Raw genomic sequence first — 23,864 nt, 5'->3', positions numbered from 1 at the left:
ATCGGCTTGTTCTTGTCACCTACTCACCCACCAAGTTTCGTCCGGATCTGTACACAACATTTTGAGATATCCTGCACATAAACAAACAAACAGACAGGGCTGAAGACATAACCTCCTTCCACCTTTGGTGGCTGGGGTAATAAATTAATAAATGACCCATGGACTTAAGTACAAAACAAAAACCCCCTGGAGTACAAGGAAGTAATTAAGCATCTTCATCCAATTCCAGAGTGTCAATCTCTTCCTCAATCTGGGTCAAGTGTGGAACAGATGCCAGATTTGCACATTCTTCGCAGGAACACAAATCAGTACATGGAAGGTTGTTGAGCAACCAAGAGCACCCTCCTTGAGTACGTGGTGTCTTCGTGCAAGAGAAGTGGGCAAGTTCCATTACACTTGATGGTGTTAGAGGAAGACCCATCCAGTCTATGGTGAGCAAACCATCTTCAATATTCCAACCATTGTTCTTTCGTGATGGTATTTCTGGTTTGCTGGTAAGGTGACATTCTTGTGAATGGTAGCTTGGTGGTTTGCATCTTGCTTCGTTTACATCTCGACAGGTGTATGCTTCGATGTCTTTGATAAAAGGATGGTGGTACTGTAAACGTCATGCCAAGCTTTTCAGATGTGGAGCACTGGTCTTTACTTGATGTAAAGATCTTTACCGTCACCATACAAAGCTCTCACTGCATCGCATCCAGTAAAACAATGAAATCCTATCAACGCAGAACACACTTCTTTCCCGAAAAGGTCAAATATGCGACGGACAGCAATTGTCTATGTATTACTTCCTCTGTCTGTGTAGAAAGTAAATCTCTGCATCTATATCCTTGCAAAATGCCACACATAGTGCCAAGATATCAGTGTCTGGACTGATGATGATGATGTGATCACTGTTACTTGCAGCATACGAACAGTGAAGTCGAAGTCTCGTATCAGCTTCTTGCATTGAGAACAGAGTTGGGTTGGTAGAGCTTCCACATCATTGTCATTCATTCGAATCGCAGGACAATGACACTCAATACGATGTCCAACAATAATTGTGATGTCATCAATCAGCTTCCCAGTCCTGCACCACTGTTTGAACAGAAACTGGAGCAGATTTCCCTTGTTGTCACCGCAAGGTAGAAACTTAGACCATTGTTTTGGAGTCTTCTGATGAGGAGAAAATATTTTGGTTGATCTGTGTCTCTCCCTCTGCTTTTCTTCCTATTTTAGCATTCTTTATTCTGATAGGCAAATGTATATCTGTCATGAACAAAGTGCACAACTCTGGACTTGTTCACCTTTGCCTGATTCACCAGGACTTTCAACACTTCATCAGCAAACTTTCCAAGTGTTGGATGTGGTTTGATGACTGATAAGTGCTATTGAATCCCATACCCATGTTGAGACAAATTGGATCTCTTCAACTGTGGGCGATGGATCAACTGATCCCTCCAGGAAGTGCATGAGTTTGGCTTTGTTTGTTTGGACAAGAGAGCCATAATGGTTTGCCAGCAGTATAGGCAATGGACCCAATGAATGAACCAGCATCTCTTTGATGTTAACCTTTCTCACTGAACCAACAACAATCAGTCTTGTGAACAGATTCCGGTCAGCTATTAAAGCGAATTTAATTGCCCTTCACTTTTGTTATGGTGCACTTAGCCGTATCCTTGAAAGTCTTCAGCTTCATCTTCATGGTGTCATGAAAACTGATGTCATTTAATTGAAGTCTCTTCTGGCAGAATGTTGTGAAGGCAACTTCGCCTTTTTCCATCGTCTCACGAAGGTCTGCAGCGGCAGGTGCTGATGCAAGTGGACCTGATGTTATGTGACATAGCTTGACTCGTTCTCGTGATGGATTGAAAGGGTCGACCACGTTTTGAATTGTGTCCATCATGTTCTGAATGTTCTTCTCATCACACTCTATTCGTGTTCTGGCGAATCACCACGGGCCATAGATGAAGTGTCATGACCAGCCATCTCCGGCCACTCTCTCGTCATTTGATAATGTCCATCTGTGCACTGCACCCTTCTTGAGTGTGAATCCTGTCAGTCCTCCTTTCATGTTGAAGTCTCGGTTTGCAGTTTGCTCAAAAGCAATTCGAGCAAACCCGTGATTCTGTTGTCTCTGGGCAACAAAATTCCCAGCTTGAAACCCTGCATAGATTTCAGGCTGTCAGGCTGTCAGTCTCTCTGTGTCTCTCTCTGTCTCTCTCGTTAGATACCTTGCGTAATTGATTCTGTCGTATGAAAAGAACCAAGGTGGAATGGAACGGATGCTCGACAGGTGACGGTTCCAACTGGCTTGCCTTGTTGCCCTGATATGTAGAAGCAAGTCGTCGACCGTCTGAATGCACATGCTCCAGAAGTGGAACGTCTCATTATCCAGTTAGTTCATGATGTTCTCAGAAACCCTTCCAAGAAGATCCCAGAACCTACACAAAGAGATATTCTAGGTCCTGCCATCAAAGGCATAGACCCCCTTTTACCTATTGAATTAGTTTGCAGAATCTGACCAGATAGTACTTGTGCGTAATACGGGAAGATTTGGTTTGTGTGTTTGGAGCAAAGCTTATTGTCCTAGTTAAATACAAATTTAATCACATTAATGATCTGGTAAAAGTTTAAGACTTACTATTAACGTAGTATTAATCCTTTGACCACAGATGAAAGGGTTATATTAGTTGCAAGTCATGTACAAGTCTCATCGTGCACTGCACTGTAAAAATATAAAAAACAGAGTTGGTGTCAAAGCCACCCAATGCTCGCCTGTTTATACATTTATCGTTTTTAAGAGACGTCTAATAATTAATTTTTTTTATAAAGAATTGCAGTGAAGTCTGATGCAAATAATTTTAAAGCAATATATGTATTTGTATATTGTAATCAGTAACAAGAGCGCAAGTGAGCACAATATAGCCCGAACAAGAAGGTATATACAGAATTATGCTACTACATGTAAAACAGCATCCTAATTGCCATGGCTACCACTTTAGATGACGAACATATGTCACGACACACCGTCTCCACAGTCTGTACCTATGTACCAAATATGAAACGTGAAAGTTGAAAACTTTGGGAGTTAGAGTGCAGACAGGAACGGATGAAACAACAGCATCCTGGTTGCCATGGCAACCACTTTAGATGACGAACGTATGTCATGACACACCGTCTCCAAAGTCTGTACCTATGTACCAAATATGAAACGTGAAAGTTTAAAACTTTGGGAGTTAGAGTGCGGACAGGAACGGACGGACGGACGGACACAGACGGACGGAGGACACATAATATGCCCTGACATATATATATATATATATATATATATATATATATATATATATATATATATATATATATATATATATATATATATATATATATATATATATATCTCAGGCGTATAAAAAATAGTGTGGTAGATAAAAACATTAGAAAGAAAAAAATAACTTGCACCAAAAATTTTAACATCTTCACGCTCACACTGACGCTGACGCTCACGCTCACGCCGGGGGTATCGCTATCGCTCTCTGTTCTTCAAACAGGCGAGCTAAAAAACGATATATTTTGTGAATAATTTCATTGATGGACAGTAATATGATGATACTCGTGTTAATTGCACTACCACTCACACTCGTTAGTTTGATTTTCTCTTCCTAGCTCTCTCAATCTTGGTCTTGTTGGTGAAGCGCACATAACATGCACGGTGATGTCCAACGGAGTTAGGAGCAACATTGAGAAGATCTGGCGCCAAAACGAGCTCCAAATTGAATCGGTCAATAACTTTGGTGGCAATTGTACTTTCTCTAGTGCCCAAGCTTTTCCACTGACGACAACTTCACAAAAATTTTGCCAACTTAGGTCCGAAAATCAAATTTGATTGTCTGCACATTGGTCCACTACGTGTATGCAGCACGCCATGTTGTGATGTCCCAACGACGTGTACATGTACACACTGCACTATGACTGTGATTGGCTAACTTCTCTATGGAGCCTCTATTACATACACCCGCACTGATTGGTTGATTTATTATCAGACTTGTCAAAAAAATAATGTGCAGTTTTTAAAAATGGGAATATTCAAAAATGTTCTCAGAAATCTTCCATCTCATCAAAAACATTGAAAGAAAGTACTTCTCTGACACAGAGCGCACAAAGTAAGAGTTTGAGGGCTCGGCCCATGGCCGAACAAGAACAAGCTCATTTGATTTGGTTCATGTCTGGATCCAGATCCATATGGAGCTCTTCTTTTTTTGACATATAAATATTCTATTTTTGTTTTTGAAGTGGACAACAAATTGATTTTGGATTGAACTGAATGTGTGAACCCTAAATTAAACCTGCATTACGTACTTATTCATATACTTACATGTGACCTATGTGGCATTTCGACTTGTCAAAGTTCTCCAAACGGCTTGCTGTTTCAGGCTCTGGGATTCCTGAGTTGAAAACCATACTAGGGGGAGTGGTACTGCAAGAACACCTGTCCCTCAGAACGTTCTTCGCCAAATCCGTCGGACTTACCTGCGTCCTCAGCTGTGGCAGCACAATCTTTCTGGGGAAAGTGGTAATATATTATTCCTGGCAATAAGTTACGATTTGCTTTGACTGCAAGGTAAACGTAATGACCCGGTTTCTTTCACCACTTCTTAACCGTCGTCTATTCGAGAGACTTGTGGTTCATTTGCTGCTCTGTGACCCATTTCCTGTTGAGCACAGTTGTTTAAGAAAGGCTTTGTTTCCAGCTATCTATTAGGATCAAGAGGAAATTTGTGTCTTCATTGAAAAAGTATGAGTTGTTATTGTATTTTCTGTAATCTTGATCACCTCTGTTAGTATGCAGCACGAGGCTGCAGGGTAGCATCATTGGCCGAGAGTGTGGCTGTGCCGCTGCTGAGTTTGAATCCAGACCCAGCTATAAACTGTCATCTTGGTGCTTTCATGGGCATGGTGATTCATTAATGGGGATGTTTTGTCCCTTGGATGGACGTTAAACAAGGTGCTGGTATTAGTTGGTGGACATTAAAAATCCCACGGGGTCCTTCGATGAGAGTAGGCAAGCTGGCTCCAGCACTATCAGTGGTGTTGCTGGGCACATGCCCTGAAGTTTTTTTTTTGTTGTGCCCCAAATCTATTTTAACCCCTTGGCTAGATAAGGTAAAAATTACCCAGCTCCAAAACAAGAAAGAGTGAAAATATTGACATGAAAGATGCGTACCAGCACTTCGACCGTCTTATGTTTCGAACCGTAAAAACAATGTGGTGAAGGTCGTGCTTACTACCCCAGTGAGTACCCAGTTGTGAAAGATCATTTAGTGTCTTAAGATGTCTCTACACCCGGCTGAGAAGTACAATGGGAGAAAACAGATGACAGCACTTTGCAATGCTTTCGATTGAAAAAGGTGCACTGGAATCTGTCGGAGGACGCCATCGCTGGAATGTGCGTCGGACGATGTCATCATTGATCGGAGGACGCCATCGCTGGAATGTGTGTCTGAGGATGCCATCATTGATTAAGGGATGCCATCGCTGGAATCTGTGTCAGAAGATGCCATCAATGATCGGAGGATGCCATCACTGGAATTTATTTCGGAGGATGCAATCATTGAGCAGAGGATGCATCGCTGGAATCTGTGTCGGAGGATGCCATCATTGATTGGAGGATGCCATCGCTGAAATCTGTGTCGGAGGATGTCATCATAGATTGGAAGATGCCATCATTGGAATTTATTTCGGAGGATGCAATCATTGAGCAGAGGATGCCATCATTGATCGGAGGGTGCCATCACTGGAATCTGTGTCGAAGAATGCCATCATTTATTAGGGGATGTCATTTCTGGAATCTGTGTTGGAGGATGCCATCACTGGAATCTGTATCAGAGGAGAGGATGCCATCATTGAAAGGAGAATGCCATCATTGATCAGAGGATGCAATCACTGGAATTTATTTCGGAGGATGCCATCATTGATCAAAGGATGCCATTGCTGGAATCTGTGTGGGAGGATGCCATTATTGATCGGAGGATGCCATCACTGGAATTTATTCTGGAGGAGGCCATCATTGATTCGGGGATGCCATCGCTGAAATCTGTGTCAGAGGAGTCAATCATTGAGCAGAGAATACCATTGCTGGAATCTGTGTCGGAGGATGCCATCATTGATCAGAGGATGTCATTGCTGAAATCTGTGTCGGAGGATGCCATCATTGATCGGAGGATGCCATCACTGGAATTTATTTCGGAGGATGCCATCGCTGGAATCTGTGTCGGAGGATGCAATCATTGATTAGCAGATGCCATTGCTGGAATCTGTGTCGGAGGATGCCATCATTGATCGGAGGATGCCATCGCTGGAATCTGTGTCTGAGGATACCATTGTTGATCGGAGGATGCCATCATTGATCGGAGGATGCCATCACTGGAATCTGTGTCGGTGGATGCCATCATTGATTAGGGGATGTCATTGCTGGAATCTGTGTCGGAGGATGCCATCATTGAGTGGAGGATGCCATCACTGGAATCTGTATCGGAGGATGCAATCATTGAACTGAGGAAGCCATCGCTGGAATCGGTGATGGAGGATGCCATCAGTGATCGGAGGATGCCATCACTGGAATTTATTTCAGAGGATGCCATCATTGATTAGGGGATGCCATTGCTGGAATCGGTGTCGGAGGATGCCATGACTGGAATTTGTATCTGACGTTCGAGGGGGCCCAGGTCCCAAATCCTTTCGGAAGCTAGCGACAATCTGAGCACTATGAACAAATTCCAAATTCCTGCCTGAACTACTTTTGGGAGACCCAGGTGTTGGCTTAGTGGTTAGAGTGGCTGGCTTCGGATCTTCGGGTCCTGAGTTTGTCATGTTGGCTGCTGAATTAACACCAGGGTGGGGTTGACAAAATGAGTACCAGTGTACTGCTAGAAGGGCACAGCATCAGTGGCCCAGCTGTGCTTCCAAGCAATGATAGCTACCTGGCAGCCAAGCTACCATTATGCAGGAAAGAACAGAACTACTTTGGGGAAGACAATGGCAAACCACCCAGTACAACACTTGTCAAGAAACTGCTTCAACAACACTGATGCTCTGAAACACAGTTTGGTACATTAGGATCAGAATCAGCTGACTACAAAGGGGATTCAAAGTTTGTTTCTTGCCCCCCCCCCAATCCCAAACAATGAATTAATTAATTATCTTGCTCCTGTGAAACTCCTTGTACAGAGATGTTAATCCTCCTCTCTGTAATTTCCAGTCATTGTCCATCAGACAGAGCGGTGGCAACGGTCTTACACAATATTACCTTTGAGATGTCTTGTCTGGGTTCGATTCCTGACCCAATTATAAACCCTCAGGTCAGTGTTTCGTCCGTGAAAGCCAGTCCGTGAAAAGGTCGGCGTTTCGCCAGCCAGTCCGTGAAAGCCCCGGGATCTGTCCAACTGTGTTGACTCATTTCGAGAACAGTGTCAACCACACCATGTCAAACCCACGATTTGTAGCCACAGAAGAGTGACTTTCAAGTGAATGAAAGAACTCCTTTCCCTTGTGTTGTCTGTGAAGTTGAAAATCCCTTCCTTAGTGACACGCATTGAGGAGTTGGCAATCAACCCGTTCTGTCGTCATTATTGATGCGACCGAGCAACATCTCCGGTTGTAGTTATGCTTCTTGCCCACCGACCCATGCTGTACTTCTTGTCATCACATCCCACCCCGTAAGGTCCTCCTCAACCTGCTTGAGGAATCCTCGTTCACTCGGACTCAATCATCTGTTGATAAACTCCTCATGAACATCCAAGTTCGTGTGATTTCTTCATTTACACCATGAACACCTTCAATCACTAACCATTAAAAAAAACACATCGTTTTGCACTCTTTTCCCATATAAGTTCCATACGTTCCCCTTCCATATGTCCCTTTATTCATGTGTTCTCCCTCCTATATCCCTCTTTTCTCATTAATCAAATTTCCTCCAAACCTTATTTTCCTTCTCTCTCCACTCCTCCCACACTTACTCCTCTCACCCTCGTCCTATTATATTAGTCCCTTACCGGTTTCACTGGAGAGGACTATTGGTTTGCTCTCCGTCTGTCTGTCCGTTCATCCATCCCACCTGTGGTTTTTCAGACTTTTTTCCCACACCCTCTGACATATTCAACTGAAACTTGGTGCATAGTTTTATGATGATAATTTACACAACAAGTTCGAGTTTCAGGGTGTTTCGTCAATTTTTCAGAGAGTTATACCCTTTTTGGACATAGAACATATCGCATCAGTAGGGGACATGTGTTGCAAAGCAATTCTCTCTCTTGTTCTCCTTATAATCCTTTACTCGTTAATCTCCCCCACCCTCCAGAGTTTGTGTAACCATTTATAATTGAGGTACTTTCTTAACCTTTAGTTTCATCACTGTGCCACCTTGTTTGGAATACCTATCATCACCTCATGTGTCATGCATGTACTGTAATCACAAAAGCTCAACCAAACAAAACTCTTGTGGTTGGGAGTGGATGAGTGGCAGGAAGAAAAAGGATGGGGGAGGAACCCCTAAGAGCAGGGCTGGGTATATGGGAGAAAGCATGAGATGAGTGTGGCATGGGCAGCACTTTTGAGACACCAGAGAGAGGGGCACGAAACAATTGTATGAAATGTACAAGAATATACAATGATGCTGGTGGTTCACGGGGATGCCACTGGGTTCTTATTCGGTATCAAATATACCAGAAGAAGAAAATGACCCAAATAGTGACCTTCCTTGGATTTCACATAAAACTTAAAAAAATTAGTCGTAAAAATATCCCAGAGTACAATCACACAAACAATATTCCATTTGTCTCACCTATTTGTGTGTGCAGAAAGTGTTGCAAATCCTGCATCACTGAGCAAGGTAAAAGTCCGAATATATATATATATATATATATATATATATATATATATATATATATATATATAAATATATATAAATATATATATATATATATATATATATATATATATATATATATATATATATATATATATATATATATAAATATATATAAATATATATATAAATAATTTCATGAGTCAAATGATGAAGTCCATTTTGTATCGAAAGCTATAACAATCACCCATCGCGCTTACAGGAGATATGACCTCTCAGATTTTTGACTGTTTGCCATGTCTCGGTTTGGCAGGGTCCCTTTGTGCACATCTCTAGCATCCTGGCCACGTTCCTCGGTCGCATCATGGCTCGCCTGGGAGGAACGCATGAGGTAAGGGGGCAGGCGGGTTGAACCCACACCCTGTGCTTCCTCATGCTTCATTATACACCAGTTTCCTGTATTTGTGGCCGATCAAAAGTGTTGCTCCGGACAGCAGCAAAAATAACGCTCAATTCCCCAGATACGCCTTATTTGTATTAGGGATGGAGACTGCCTGACTTCAGGCTTTGGACATTGCATTGTTTCACAGAGGAGCCAAAAGGCTAATTTCAGTCTCTTCAGGACATATGCATGGCTCGGAATGCCTCTTGGTCTGCCAATTCGAACCGTGTTGACAGCAATTGCTTGCAAGGCTGACGTCTCTGCAGTTTCACTGGTGGAAAGGCCATGGATTGTCATGAGCATGCAGTGTGCATGATTCGCCTGTATTGGGTGCAGGACATGTCCAGACAGTACGAGATGCTTGTCGCGGCAGCTGCTGTCGGAGTGGGATGCTGTTTCGGCGCTCCTGTGACAGGTAACAGGCTCTACCAACACAACTGTGGTGCATACGATCTTTGACCAACTAGTTCAACTTCAATTTAATCTCCTACCAACTCGGACCGTCGTATTTTACGTCTATAAGATTATTGTTACAGGCATTTCGTAACACCGAGGTAAACCAAACAGGTGTAAAGGTACGGTACGATAAATAAGGATTTGCCACTGAGGTGCCATTGTGAAGCCGCTTCTAAAAACTAAGAGGCAATCGTTTCATGTGAAGGTATTGAATCCTGACCCAGCTCAAAACTGTCTTCCTAGTGTTTCACAGGTAGGGTGATGCATCAACGTGTGTGTCGTCCCTCGGATGGACGTTAAACCGGGCGTCCCTTCTGCCAACATTAGTTGGTGGACGTCAAATATACGACGGTGGACTTCGGGAAGAGTCGGCGACATATCACCGGCACCACGGACAAATTACAAATTCCTGCCCTAACTACTGCTGGGAAGGCACTGGCAAACCACCCAATATAACCCTTGCCAAGAAGCTGCTTCAGCAGCATGATGGATCCCTTCTAGGGATGGGCCCACGCTGTAACAGAGTATGGTAAGTCAGAATCAGAGAGAGCTGGTGTACAACTGAATGTTAGTCCAAAACATACCAGGATCGAGGTGGGAGAGAGGTACTGTATAGTGAAAACTGAACTATTAATTTGAGTGACTGTCTAAGTCTTGGACAGTTAATGTCATTTGGGGTGGGTGGGAAGGCTTCAATCTCCATGTTGTTGCATACGTAATATGTGAATTTCCCCCTTGAAAGCAATCAACTGTTTTACCTTCGCCAGAGGACAGGGTATTGCATTTGCATCCGTTTGTCTGTTTGTTTGTTTGTTTGACCACACAAAACTTTCATTTTTTCTCCACAACCGCTTGTCGGATCGAGACAAAATTTTCACCATTGCAGCCACTACTCGTGTGGAATGTTTTGACAATAATCATGAAGTCATAGGCCACGTGGTGTGGCAGCCATGTTGGAAAAACCTCTGTATCTCTGAAACCGCACCATATAATTGCATATGTAGAACGCTACATCCGAACAGTATGAAAATGTTTGAGGGTCATCTTGGGGTAAAATGGTCCACAGAAAAATTAAAACTGATAACGGATCTGTCCACCTTGTTTGGAATACCTATTATCTCCTCAAGTATCATGTATGTACTGGAAACACAAAAGCTCAACCAAACAAACCTCTTGTAGTTGGGGGTGGTTGGGGATACCACTATAAGGCTCACCATTACCTGACAATGTCGTGTGCCCTCCAGGTGTACTCTTCAGCATAGAGGTGATGTCGACCCATTTTGCCGTGAGGGATTATTGGCGTGGGTTCTTTTCAGCGTCCTGTGGTGCTCTCATCTTCCGTCTGCTTGCCGTGTCGGACAGCCAACAGGGTACAGCCCTAGACAGTCAACCGTTGGTATCCTGGGACCAGTCCATGTGGTTTTAATCACATGACTGTGATGTCCTGTCACTCATTTAGTCCATCACGTCTTTTCTTGAAGAGTTTAGAACCATATTTATGATATACCTTACTTGGATCTAGTAAGTTACCAAACGTACAGCAAACGCAAATGTGAGATGAAACACCCAACCCACTCCACTTCCCCATCCTTCCCCCACCAAACCCGAATATTCGTATTGTTCCCCAATGTGAAGCAGCATGGACATTTTAAAGATCACATGTCTTGTCATTTTATGATGGTCTTGTCAAGGCCGCACTACAGACTACATGTCGTATGCCTTTACATTGACTAGCATTACATTGCTTGATGTTAGGAATCTGTTCAAAGGAAAACAACGGTATATATATATATATATATATATATATATATATATATATATATATATATATATATATATATATATATATATATATATATATATATATATATATATACTAGAATGGGTACCTGGTGTTGCTAGGCGACGTCGGGTACCTATTCTCACCCCACCCCTTCCCTGCCTCCTCCCACCCCACCCCCAGAGGGACAAATTCATCGATATGGCTGAAAGAAGTGATGGTAGAGATATTTATCCTCATCACCTAGTAATGAATCTGGGGTGTGTTCAGTGACCAAGTTTCTTGAAGAGCACTCGCCAAGTGGCTTAAGCACTCAAGGAAGCACTTCATTAGAAACCGTTGACAAGGAACGTCTGGCTTGGCAAGCGCTAGCTAGCTGCTTGGTAACTGAACACACCCCTTAACATCTCAACAGCATACAGTACATACAAAACACTGACAAAAGGACTTTATTTTTAGATCCTCGTGGAGGATCTCTAAGTCTTACTCACGTTGTTGTTCTTCATCTTCTTCTTGTGGACTTTTTTGTTTCACAGCCTCCAGTTTTCATCGAAACTTCCTGAAACTTGGCATATATATGTAAAAATTCCCCGCGCAGACAGTAACCATCTCCGATTTTGAAAATTCCTCCTGGAAAAAAGTTATGACGTCAAAATATCTCCGCTAATGGAAATCGCCTAAAAATTATCTCCAAAACTAGGCAAGCTTTTTGAATTCTGTTTGCGAGAATCGAACAGGGCATTAGCAGAGATGAATTACCACACATATGATACATCACTATGACGTCATATCAATTTTATGACGTCATTGCTATTTTTTGTTTCACAACCCAGAGTTTTCATCGAATCTTCGTGAAACTTGCCATGTATATGCAGAAATCCCATGCGCAGGCAGTAACCATTTCCGATTTTGGAAATTCTTCCTTGAAAAAAAAGTTGACGTCATAATATTGCCGCTAATGGAAATCGCCGATACCATTGTCTCCGAAACTAGGCAAGCTGTTTGAATTTTGTTTGCGGGAATGAAGCCGGGCATTAGCACAGACAATTTATAGCAAACCTGATACATCACAATGACGTCATCATTAAGAGGACGAGGATCTTAGCTCATTCGAGCTTGTTAAATTAAAGACTTCAAATATTAATCATGACTATTTTCATTGTCATGACAACGTACCTTGATCAGTTTTAAAGTGTCCATAAACTCAGAGGTGATGTTGAGTGTACGAAAGTGGACGTGTACATTTCATACAACCAAAGTGTACACGTACATAATAAATATATGGGGAATTTCCTCGGTGGCCTCCCGACTTATTAATTATGGATGCAGGTATTTTACGACCAAGCCAATTTTAATGTTTAGTAACTTCACATAATATTACATGTCCATCAGTTTGTTTGTAAGCCTTGAAAAGTCGGTCGAAAACCAAAAGTTGTTCAAAATAATAATAATTAAATAACACAATTTTCTTTCCTCTACATTTGAGAATTAACACACCTTCATTGGGCGGTGTATTTTAGACTGCTGCCGCAATCACTGCGGACAAAACATGCATTACCTTTTTTGAGTTGCAATCAAAATGTACCTTTGTTTCCTCAAAACGGTATCTTTATTTAATGATAGAAGACGCGTTGTTCAGTCTTAAAATTTACATCAGAGGCCAACTAACAATCGGAGCAATGCGAAGTGAAAAAGATTGCGACTATTTCTGGACAGCTGGAGGGAAAGGAGTGGCTTGGCTAATGGGCGGTGCTTGTGACGCTGGGGAGAGAGGGGAAGGCATGGCCTGTAGAATGGGCAGCACTTATGGCTCATCCACACACCCACACACATGAACTCAACTTCATATATTAGACTAGCAAACACCACCCGATGCTTTGCTAATGGGAATAAATGGGAAAGGGAGAAAAAGAGGAGGGGGGAGAGAGGAGGGAGGGGAGGGAGGAGGGGTGTAGAAGCGAGAAGGGGTGAGGTAAGGGAAGACAGTGTGAGATGAGAGGAAGGGAAGGCAGACGTTCGGTGGAGCATTAATTACGATTCATACCGTTTCATCAAAATGGTTCTGCGTAGAATAACAGTAAATATGGAAACAAAATAATGTCTGAAATCCATTTTCTACCGGTCATACTATAAACACACCCTAGAGACAAACACTGCCCGGACATGTGCAGAGAGAAAATCCACCGAACGCATCCGGAGCCAAACCGTCTGGACACAAACACTGCTCAGACACATCAGAGGACAAACTCCCGTCCGGACACGTCCAGAGAAAAACTTCCATCTGGAGACATCCGAAGACAAACTCCTGTCAGGAGACAAACTCCCGTCCGGGCATAAATACTGCCCAGATGCGCCTGGATCCAAGCTATCCGGAGACAAACACCGCCCAGACTCGTCCTGAGACAAACACCGCCAGGACGCATCTAGAGACAAACATGGGCCAAACATGTCCAGAGACAAACTCCATCTGGACATAAATAACGCCCAGACACGTTCGGAGACAAACACCGCCAAGAAGCATCTGGAGCCAAGCTGTCCAGAGACAAACTCCCGTCCAGACACATCCGGAGACAAATTCTCATCTGGACACGTCCACAGATAAACTCCCGTCCAGAGATAAATGCCCGTCCAGACATAATCACCACCCGGACACGTCAAGAGACAAACAACGCCCGGATACATCCGAAGCCAAGCTGTCCAGAGACAAACTCCCATCCGGAGTCCGGAGATAAACACCGTCCAGATATGTCCAGAGACAGAGACAGAGAGACAAACAGAGAGAGAGAGAGAGAGAGAGAGAGAGGGGGAGGGAGGGGAGAGTGAGACAGGTGGGGAGGAGGGTGCTTGCACTGTATTGGGAGGGGGTACAATGAGGATGGGACAAAGAGAGAGGAGAGTAAAGGGGGGTTAGCAATAGAGAATATGTTATGCTTTATGAACAACAACACACAGAGACACACACACACACACACACACACACACACACACACACACACACACACACACACACACACACACACACACACACACACACACACACACACACACACACACAGTGCTTGGCCGATATCAGCAATTTTTCGGGAATCAGCAGGTTGGGGTCCGTGTGATTACTGATTCCAGGACATACTGTATACAACCCAAAAACCTTGAGTGGCTTTCACCAAAAAAGAAAAAAGTTTACTTTATGGAGACATTTCAGGGAAATGTTCACAAACAATAATATTTATAAACAGCTGTGTGTGATGAGTGGAAAAAACAATTTGGCTCGAAAATCACGTGTTACTACACAACAACTCACTCAGAATGAAGGAGCACAAACAACTCACTCAGGATGACAGAGCACGAAACACTCACTCAAGATGACGGAGCACGAAACACTCGCTCATGATGACGGAGCACGAACCACTCACTCAGGATGACAGAGCACGAACCACTCGCTCAGGATGACAGAGTACGAAACACTCACTCAGGATGACGGAGCACGAACCACTCACTCAGGATGACAGAGCACGAACCACTCGCTCAGGATGACAGAGCACGAAACACTCGCTCAGGATGACAGAGCACGAACCACTCGTTCAGGATGACAGAGCACGAAACACTCGCTCAGGATGACCGAGCACGAACCACTCACTCAGGATGACGGAGCACGAACCACTCGCTCAGGATGACCGAGCACGAACCACTCACTCAGGATGACGGAGCACGAACCACTCACTCAGGATGACGGAGCACGAACCACTCGCTCAGGATGACGGAGCACGAACCACTCGCTCATGATGACGGAGCACTAACCACTCGCTCATGATGACGGAGCACGAACCACTCGCTCATGATGATGGAGCACGAACCACTCGCTCATGATGACGGAGCACGAACCACTCGCTCATGATTACGGAGCACGAACCACTCGCTCATGATGACGGAGCACGAACCACTCGCTCATGATGACGGAGCATGAACCACTCGCTCATGATGATGGAGCACGAACCACTCGCTCATGATGACGGAGCACGAACCACTCATGCAGGATGATGGAGCACGAACCACTCTCTCAGCATGACAGAGCATGAACCACTTGCTCAGGGTGACGGAACATGAACCACTCGCTCAGGGTGACGGAACATGAACCACTCACTCAGGGTGACGGAACATGAACCACTCGCTCAGGCTGGTGATAGAGCACGAACTACTTGCTCAGGGTGATGGAGCACAAACCACTCTCTCTAAATGACGTGGTGCAGCAAAAGCATCCACAGTGATTGAATGATTCACTCAGAATCACGTAGCGTGGTACCGCTATCGACAATTGGCACTTGGCAAGTGTCTTAAGCACTCAAGCAAGCACTCCAATGAAATGGTTCAATCAGAATGGCTGGCGAAGCTGTGGCTGCATACCATATTGGATTCTTTTAAGTTTAAAGACGGTCTTCCACACGCACGCAGCAGTTAAAGAAATTAAATGAATTCTTTCAAATAATGACTATCCACAAAAGAGTTGCAGCTTAATGCAGAACAACCCTGGAGATGTCGCAAAGTTCAATCGCCCGTGAAATATACATTGCAGATAATCCGCCACGTTGCCTGCTTGTCTGTGCACGTGTCATGTGGTCCATCAGTTCGGGGTCCCCACAAATGTTATAACTTTACTTTAAAACATCCGTTTTTCTCCAGATTTGCTTTGATTCCCTGTGGAGCACCTCACAAAACCTCCAAAGATATCTACATTAATATTTCGGCACGCCCCTTTCTTTGTTCCACCATCAGATTTTTGTTACTGCATGAAATGAAACAAACTTTGGCACATATACTAATGATATTGTTGTCTTCCTCAAGAGGCCCCTCAAAATTCGTTTTGATGCATTTTCACAAACTCCAACGGATTCCCTTCAAATTCGGTACGATTATGGCTTTTGGTCCAACTTAGGTCATTGGCTATAAATTTTTTCCATAACACTTCCGATATTCGAAAAAAAAATCGATAAATCGATATCCCTTATGGGATTTTCCATTCAAATCCACTCAAGTTTAAGGCCTACGGGGGACGCAAATTTCCACTTTGCCCCGGGCGCTGTTTACCTCCGCTACCCCAAACTGTTAGGGTTAGGGTTTGGGTTAGTGTTAGTATTAGCTACCCTAACACTAACCCTAACCCTAACAGCTAACCCTAGCCCTAACAGCTAACCCTAACCCTAACAGCTAACCCTAACCCTAACAGCTAACCCTAACCCTAACAGCTAACCCTAACCCTAACAGCTAACCCTAACCCTAACCGCTAACTGCTATTCAGGAAATTTGCAAGAAAGCCCGGGCAACACCGGGCTTTATTGCTAGCCCGAGCAACGCCGGGCATTACTACTAGTAGACACATATCTGGCAGATGCTATGGATACTCAGTCCCTTTTGGGGACAGGGCACAAGGTCTAGTCGTGAATGTATTAAATCATGCAGTTCAATGAAACCGGTTAATTTTGTCACATTCCTAAATTTTTTGTTGACTCAGTATAATTCTCCAAACCATCGAAAAATATAAGTTTAATGCTTTGGAAATTTAACATTTTCTTGTGTATATATATGGAGAAGGAGGGAACTTAGCCTTGCTTGCTTAAAGTAAATAGGTATATCGGCTTAGTTATTTATTATACTAGTACGTGCCCGTACGTGCGTGGCCGTATGTGCGCGGCTGTACGTGCCTGTATGTGCAAAAAAAAACTTTCAAACTGCGAGTCAGAAACAACAACTACACAGGCCGTTCCTTCGCTCTCGCGTGCCCGTATGTGCGTGGCCATACATGCGTGCATGGCCGTACGTGCAAACCCCCCCAAAAAAACTTTCAAACCGCGAGCCAGAAACAACCACACAGGCTGTTCCTTCGCTCTCGCGTGCCCGTACGTGCAACCCCCCCCCAAAAAAAAACAAAAAAAACTTTCAAACCGCTAGCCAGAAACAACCACAAAGGCCGTTCCTTCGCTCTCGCGTGCCAGTATGTGTGTGGCCATACGTGCGTGCCCGTACGTGCATGGCCGTACGTGCAAACCAAAAAAATAACTTTCAAAGCGCGAGCCAGAAACAACTACACAGGCCGTTCCTTCGCTCTCGCGTGCCCGTATGTGTGTGCCCGTATGTGCAAACCCTCCCAAAAAAACAAACCAAAAAAATTTTTTCAAACCGCTAGCCACAAACAACCACACAGGCCCATCCTTCGCTCTCGTAAATGACGACTGGATTGCGGCATTGTGTTTATCTATAAATGCGCATAAGAAATCGAGAAATTATTAGAATACACGAAGTCATCACTATCTGGAAGTGGTGCGTGCCCGTACGGAATGTTTACATGCATTCCACGAATTATCGCTTGCATTGAAGTAACAACTGCTGTGATACTTACACACAGAGTTAATTAAAATCAAGTTTACCTCCCTGTCTTTGTTTGCCATGACATTCGTTGCCATTGACCATTGCCACTCCTACGCCACGGTAACCAAGGCACCGATCCCCATTGTAACCGGCACGGCATGTGACGTCATCGTCGGCCGGCCGCGCACCGGCCTACGCTAGAGTCCCTTTATAGAGAGAGTAGCGACATAGAGGGTCTGGAAAAATCTAGTCACGTGATTGCGTGGAGCCATTTTGAGTCCATCGCAGACAGGATCGGACGCATACCGGGCACGTTTTAACGTTCCCGCTGTGCGCAGCGTTCTCATTCGTATTTTACATCGATTTTACAACAAAATGACAGGTTGTTGCACCTTTGGGTGCACAAATAGAACTGAGAAGGGATTCAAGATGTATAGATTTCCATCAGATGCTAAAAGACGGAAAATCTGGGAGGACAGTCAGTCGTGTTGGATGGAAAGCAACTTCTTGGTCAGTTCTCTGCCAGGTCAGTGTGATGGTGGTCATGGTCCCATATGCGTATATTTGTGTGCTGCGAGTGAGACTGACCTTTGCTTTGGCTTTCCAGGCTTGTTATCCATTGCTCGTGGATTAATTAGCACTTGAAGGGGAAGGCATCTTTATTTAAAATTAAGTTTGAGTTTGAGTCTTCGAGCTAGATCAATTAATATAGGGTCTAGACTCCAGATCATGTCTCCACCGGGCGTAGTGGCGTGCGCCTGTAATCCGGCTACTCGGAGGCTTGGGTTGGAGGATCGCTTGAGGACGGGGGCTCTGCCCTGGGCAGGGTGTAGAGCAGCCCGGAATCATGGCGAAACCCAAATCCTGATCCCTGTGTCGTAAGAGGTGACCAGGGTTGCGTCAGGAAGGGCATCCGGCGTAAAACCTGTGCCAAATCAGTATGCGGATCATAACGGATGATCCGCTGTGGCGACCCCTAACGGGAGCAGCCGAAAGACGAACAACAACAACAACACAACTCCAGATCATGTCTCCAAAGTCAGACTCAGACTCAAAGTCAAAGTCAAACTAAAGTCAAAACAAAGACGAATGAACGGAGAACGGATCCGGGCTAACACGGCCCACGGGCTAACTCGGCCCACGGGGTTAACACGGCCCATGGGCTAACACGGCCTTTCACAATGGTCTTTGAGACCTTCGTAAAACAAATAATAAAATAAGTTTTTTTTGTACTTTCACATGGAAGATATGATTATTGTCATTCAAATTTTCAGTGATGCTTCAGAAAAAAATTGCAAGAAACCAATTCATGCCAGTTATACAGTTGTATGCCACAACTGAGAAAGAGGGGGGGGATGCATTGAATGTATGTATTTGTCTCTGTTGATTTGAATGTGTGAGGACATTAACTTGTGCTTGTGTGTGTGTGTGTGTGTGTGTGTGTGTGTGTGTGTGTGTGTGTGTGTGTGTGTGTGTGTGTGTGTGTGTGTGTGTGTGTGTGTGTGTGTGTGTGTGTGTGTGAGGGGGCCGGGTGGGGTGGGCTAATCTATTTTTGGTGGGATGAATATATGATCAGCAACGTGCAGCAAAGTTTAGATTAATAATTTTAATATGAAAATTAAACAAACACAAATATATACCCACACACGATAAACAAGGTCAAACAACTGCTGAAATACAAAGATAACTCTTAACATTGTATTGTATATGTACATGTATAAACAGGGAGGTGAGAGTTCGAGTCTCGCTCTCTCCTCCCTGAAATTAAAATGAGGCTGAAATAAGCAGCATGCGTACTTGTCTAGTTCATTCCTTCTTTGTCATGGTTCTAAATGTCTGTGGCTGTTAAATCACAAACAGCTCTGTGAATTTATTATGTATCATATGGCTCTTAGTTGTCATAAATCTTCGATTTTGTCATCTTCACATAAATTGTTCATTATCAACATGGAAAAGACCATTCCCATCTCTCATACATGGAGAACATAATGGAATACACAGTTCAATGCACTAGCGCCATACGGCGGCTCCGCACGTGCACCGCACTGAATGGACTCAAAATGGCGTCAAATTGTTAGTTGTCGCTACTCTCTCTATAAAGGGACTCTAGCCTACGCAGCCACGCCTACAAAGCAACGTGTCCTTTCATTGGTTGGTAAATAAATGGCCATAACTTGGGAAGCACTTGTCCGATTAATATCAATCCTTGAAAAGGCACATCCACAGGGCCCCAGCAATATACCTGGCAAATTTAAATTAGATCGGACCAGAGGTTGTCGAGAAACAGCGGTCACACACACACACACACACACACACACACACACACACACACACACACACACACACACACACACACACACACACACACACACACACACACACACACACACACACACACACACACACACACACACACACTGCTGGAATTATAGATAGATTAATACGCTAAGCAATATTTTGTAGACGTTTCTCCTCCAAAACTGCCGGACGGATTGTCACCACTTTCAGCATGCGGGTGCTCTGTGATCTAATGTACAGCATGGGCTATGTGAGATCACGCCAGACGGACAGGTTTGGGAATTGTTGGCGATTTTCGAATTTTTACATTCGTTTGCATGGCGACTTATGACGTCACCGCTGAGAGGCGTAATGACGTCATGACATCATCGGTCATTCGCTGATGTCATCACGTCTATCGTCGACAGACCGTCATCGCTGAGAGGCGTCATGCCACTCCCAGAAAACAGCGTCTGCAATGTAAAACCCTCTTCTGCACATGATGACTACCTCAGAAGGTGCATGTCACACAAAATGTGACACGAAACATTGTATATGAAGAAATTCGATAAATCACATTGTGAACACTGGATATATTGACGTCCTAACGAACCCTCACTTGAGAAACTTCGTGCGGAGCTCGGGTTTAGCTAGTGAGACGCTTTATTTCTTTAAGTTATCAGATTTCACAACAGATTTCGACACTTATTTAATCCGGGTGATATCCGATCCTCAAAACCGAAATAACTTTTCAATGATTCACTTTAATAAGTCCACGAGAGAAGATCGTGGAAAATCGTATCATATAAAGCATGAAATCGATCCAAGCTCCTAATTTGAAAACTATAGTATTCACAAAACCGATGTACACAATGATTCGGAGCCATGATGAACAGGCGGCCTTCTGCTAGTCGAGGCACGGGTTGAGAGGCCCATAAAGATGGCGGCTTCAGAACCCCAGCAAAGCTTGCTCGGATACACCTTTAGACCTCAAAGAGCGAGGTGGCCGAGGATGCACCTGATGAACGATATAATTAAATAAGGCCGTTAATTGTCCTCAACTGGGTGTTCTAATAACTGATTAACCCAAACACCAATTTTCACTCCTGCACCTATTTTTTTTGTATACCTTGTCGAGGCTCAGATGAGAATGAACACACAACGCACATCAAGGGGGTATGAGACAGGAGGGGAGGGAGAGGGAGAGACAAAATAGTGGGGAACAGAGACATGAGGAGATCTGTGGAAGGGAGAGGGATGGGACGGGGAACATGGGGAATGGAAGATGGACATTACAGGGACGTTCAGGAAGGAAAGCAGGGAATTTGACGGAGGTAGGCTTGGGGTGGATTAATGGGGGTAGAAAAGATCGAGGCTTTGGATGGGGGATAATAAGAGGTGGTGGTGAACAGCTGTTTTGAAGACCTGGAGGGAAGAATGGGATTGAATAGAATGAGGGAGTTAATTCCAAAGGCGGGAAAAAAAAGAGGAATGAAAGAGTGAAGGTGAGCAGTGATTCGTGATTTTGGTAGTTTTACCAGAAGGGGGTTGTTGGCGGACCTTGAGCACCCTGCGGAAATGGGGTGGGGACAAATCGCAGAGAGAGCAGGGGGGGAGAGGCTGGAGAGGAAACGGTAGAAGACAGAAAGACCACCGACCAACCTGCGGTGATTGAGTGAGAGGCCCAAAGACTCGGCCTCATTGCGGGAGATGCCGATGATCCGAAATGCCTTGGTTTCCACAGCGTGAAGCTGAGAAAGGTGAGAGGCAGGAGCACCAGCCTAGAGGGGAGAGCAGTATTCCATCCGGCTGCAGACAAAAACTTTGTAAGTGGTCAGGAGCTCAGGTGGGCCAAGGAAGGACTTTGCACGATGGAGGATTCCCAGTCGGCGACTGGCTTTGGAGCCGAGGTTTGAAATGTGACTTTCCCAGGAAAGGTCATGGCAGATAGTGAGACCCAGAAGCTTGAAAGAAAGGACTTCTTCCAGAGGATTGTTGAGAAAGTGGATGGGGGAATTTTATAAACGGTCCTTTCGGAGAGACATAGTGGGAGTGTGAGATTTGTCCGGATTGAAAGACATGTTCCACGTGTTGGACCAGTTTGTGATTTTATCCACATCGACAGTGAGCGGAGAAGCTGCTGCTTGTCTGAGGGATGTCCGATGGTACGGCAGAGGGTGGAGTAATCAGCAAAGAGATATAGAGGATTTTCCAGAGAGGCGGAGAGATCGTTAATGAAAACCAGAAAAAGAACAGGGCCCAGAACACTACCTTGAGGAACTCCAGCCTGGACACGAAGAGGGGATGAAAGAACTCCATTTAGGACCACCCGTTGACTGCGACAGGAGAGGAAGTCTGCGAGCCATGAGTGGAGATGGCCTAGGAAGAGAGTGTGGTGAACAGAGCAGGGTGCCAGACTGTGTCAAAAGCACGTGATATGTCCAGTGATACGGCTTGGATTTCCTGACTGACATTGAGGACCTCCATCCATTGGTGGGAGAGCAGAAGCAGCATATCCATGGTAGAGTGACCTGGTCTGAAACCAAATTGATGATCGGAAATCAAGCCATTGGAGAAGAGGAGGATTTAATGTCTGAAGCAATGATGGATTCCATAACCTTGCTGATGATTGGGAGAAGGCTGATTGGTCTGTAGTTGCAGGGATCTGTTTTTGCACCTTTTTATGCAGGGCAGTAATGTTTGCTGGTTTCCAAGCAGATGGCAGATGACCTTGAGCAAATGAGAGAGAGAGTGAATAGAACAGAGAGAGGGTGAGCAAGAGCAGCAGAGCAGGTTTTGAGGACACGTGGGCTGATGCCGTCTGGACCGGTTGCAGAATCTGAGTCGAGGTTTGACAGCAAGCTCTCCACCTTGTCAGGAGAAAAGGACACAGAGTCCAGAGTCCAGGGACAGTTGGGTGCGACTGGGAAAGGTGGGTCGAGAAAGTGATGGATTTTGGACACAAGATTTAGCTGCAAACACCGAGTTTAGGCATTCAGCCTTTTCACGTGCGGTATCAGCAGTGCGGCCATATGAGGTAAGGGAGGGGATGGAGGGGGAACATACACCAGAAACAGATTTGATTAGATGCCACCAGGATTTTGAGGGAGAGAGGTTTGAGAGTTCAGACTTGAGAATAGAAAGATGTTGTTTTCTGGCTCTCCTGAGGGTAGATACACACTTGTTCTGAGCTTTATGGAAGGAACTGAGATTGCCCTCAGTTGGGTTTGCTTTCCATGAGGCAAAGGCAAGTTGTTTCAGGACAACTGCCTCGCCACAAGCTTCAGTGAACCAAGGGCCGGAGGAAAGGTAGGATAACTGAAGATGAGAGGGGATAAATCTGTGCATGAGGGAGAGCAAGTTTCTTTGAAAGAATTCCCAGGATGAGTTGATGTTTGAGAAAGTAGAGATAGGAGACCAGTCTATAAGTTTGATGGCTGCTTGAAGACCCTGCTAGTCGGCTTGAGTGAAACGCCAGAATCGACGGCGCTGAGGTCGTTCTCTGATAATAGCCAGAGAGATGTCCACTTTGACAAGGACGTGGTCAGAAGAACCGATTGGAGCGGAGAAAGAGCAGCAGATATTGTCAGGGAAATTTGTCAAAATCAGATCCAGAAGAGATGGAGTACCATTGGTTGAGATGTGGGTTGGGAAATTGACCGATTGAGTCAGTCCCAATGAGTCGCAGAAAGCTTTTGCTGAAGTGC

At 44.5% G+C, this 23,864-nt stretch overlaps 1 protein-coding gene across 12 annotated transcripts in view; it reads left to right on the top strand.

Annotated features, from left to right (window-relative positions):
* LOC147019097 (chloride channel protein ClC-Kb-like) overlaps positions 1–23,864 on the top strand; it is a 106,485-nt gene that overhangs the window by 20,246 nt on the left and 62,375 nt on the right. For 10 of the 12 annotated variants that reach the window (XR_015062630.1, XR_015062631.1, XM_085899371.1 and 7 more), the window contains 4 exons: positions 4,413–4,552; positions 9,156–9,233; positions 9,621–9,699; positions 10,985–11,110. Coding sequence is in view for 10 of the 12 variants with exons in the window: in XM_085899371.1 (XP_085755497.1) it covers positions 4,413–4,552; positions 9,156–9,233; positions 9,621–9,699; positions 10,985–11,110 (423 nt within the window). In the remaining 2 variants the exon portion in view is untranslated. The remainder of the gene's footprint in view (positions 1–4,412; positions 4,553–9,155; positions 9,234–9,620; positions 9,700–10,984; positions 11,111–23,864) is intronic. The other 2 variants (XM_085899368.1, XM_085899366.1) reach the window with 1 other exon arrangement.

Source organism: Eptatretus burgeri, chromosome 10 (genome assembly GCF_056783735.1).
Source record: "Eptatretus burgeri isolate ZD-2024b chromosome 10, Ebu_testis_v1, whole genome shotgun sequence".
NCBI classification, from domain to species: domain Eukaryota; kingdom Metazoa; phylum Chordata; class Myxini; order Myxiniformes; family Myxinidae; genus Eptatretus; species Eptatretus burgeri.
The sequence above is the reverse complement of the archived record's forward strand: the minus strand, read 5'-3'. Positions and strand labels throughout refer to the sequence as shown.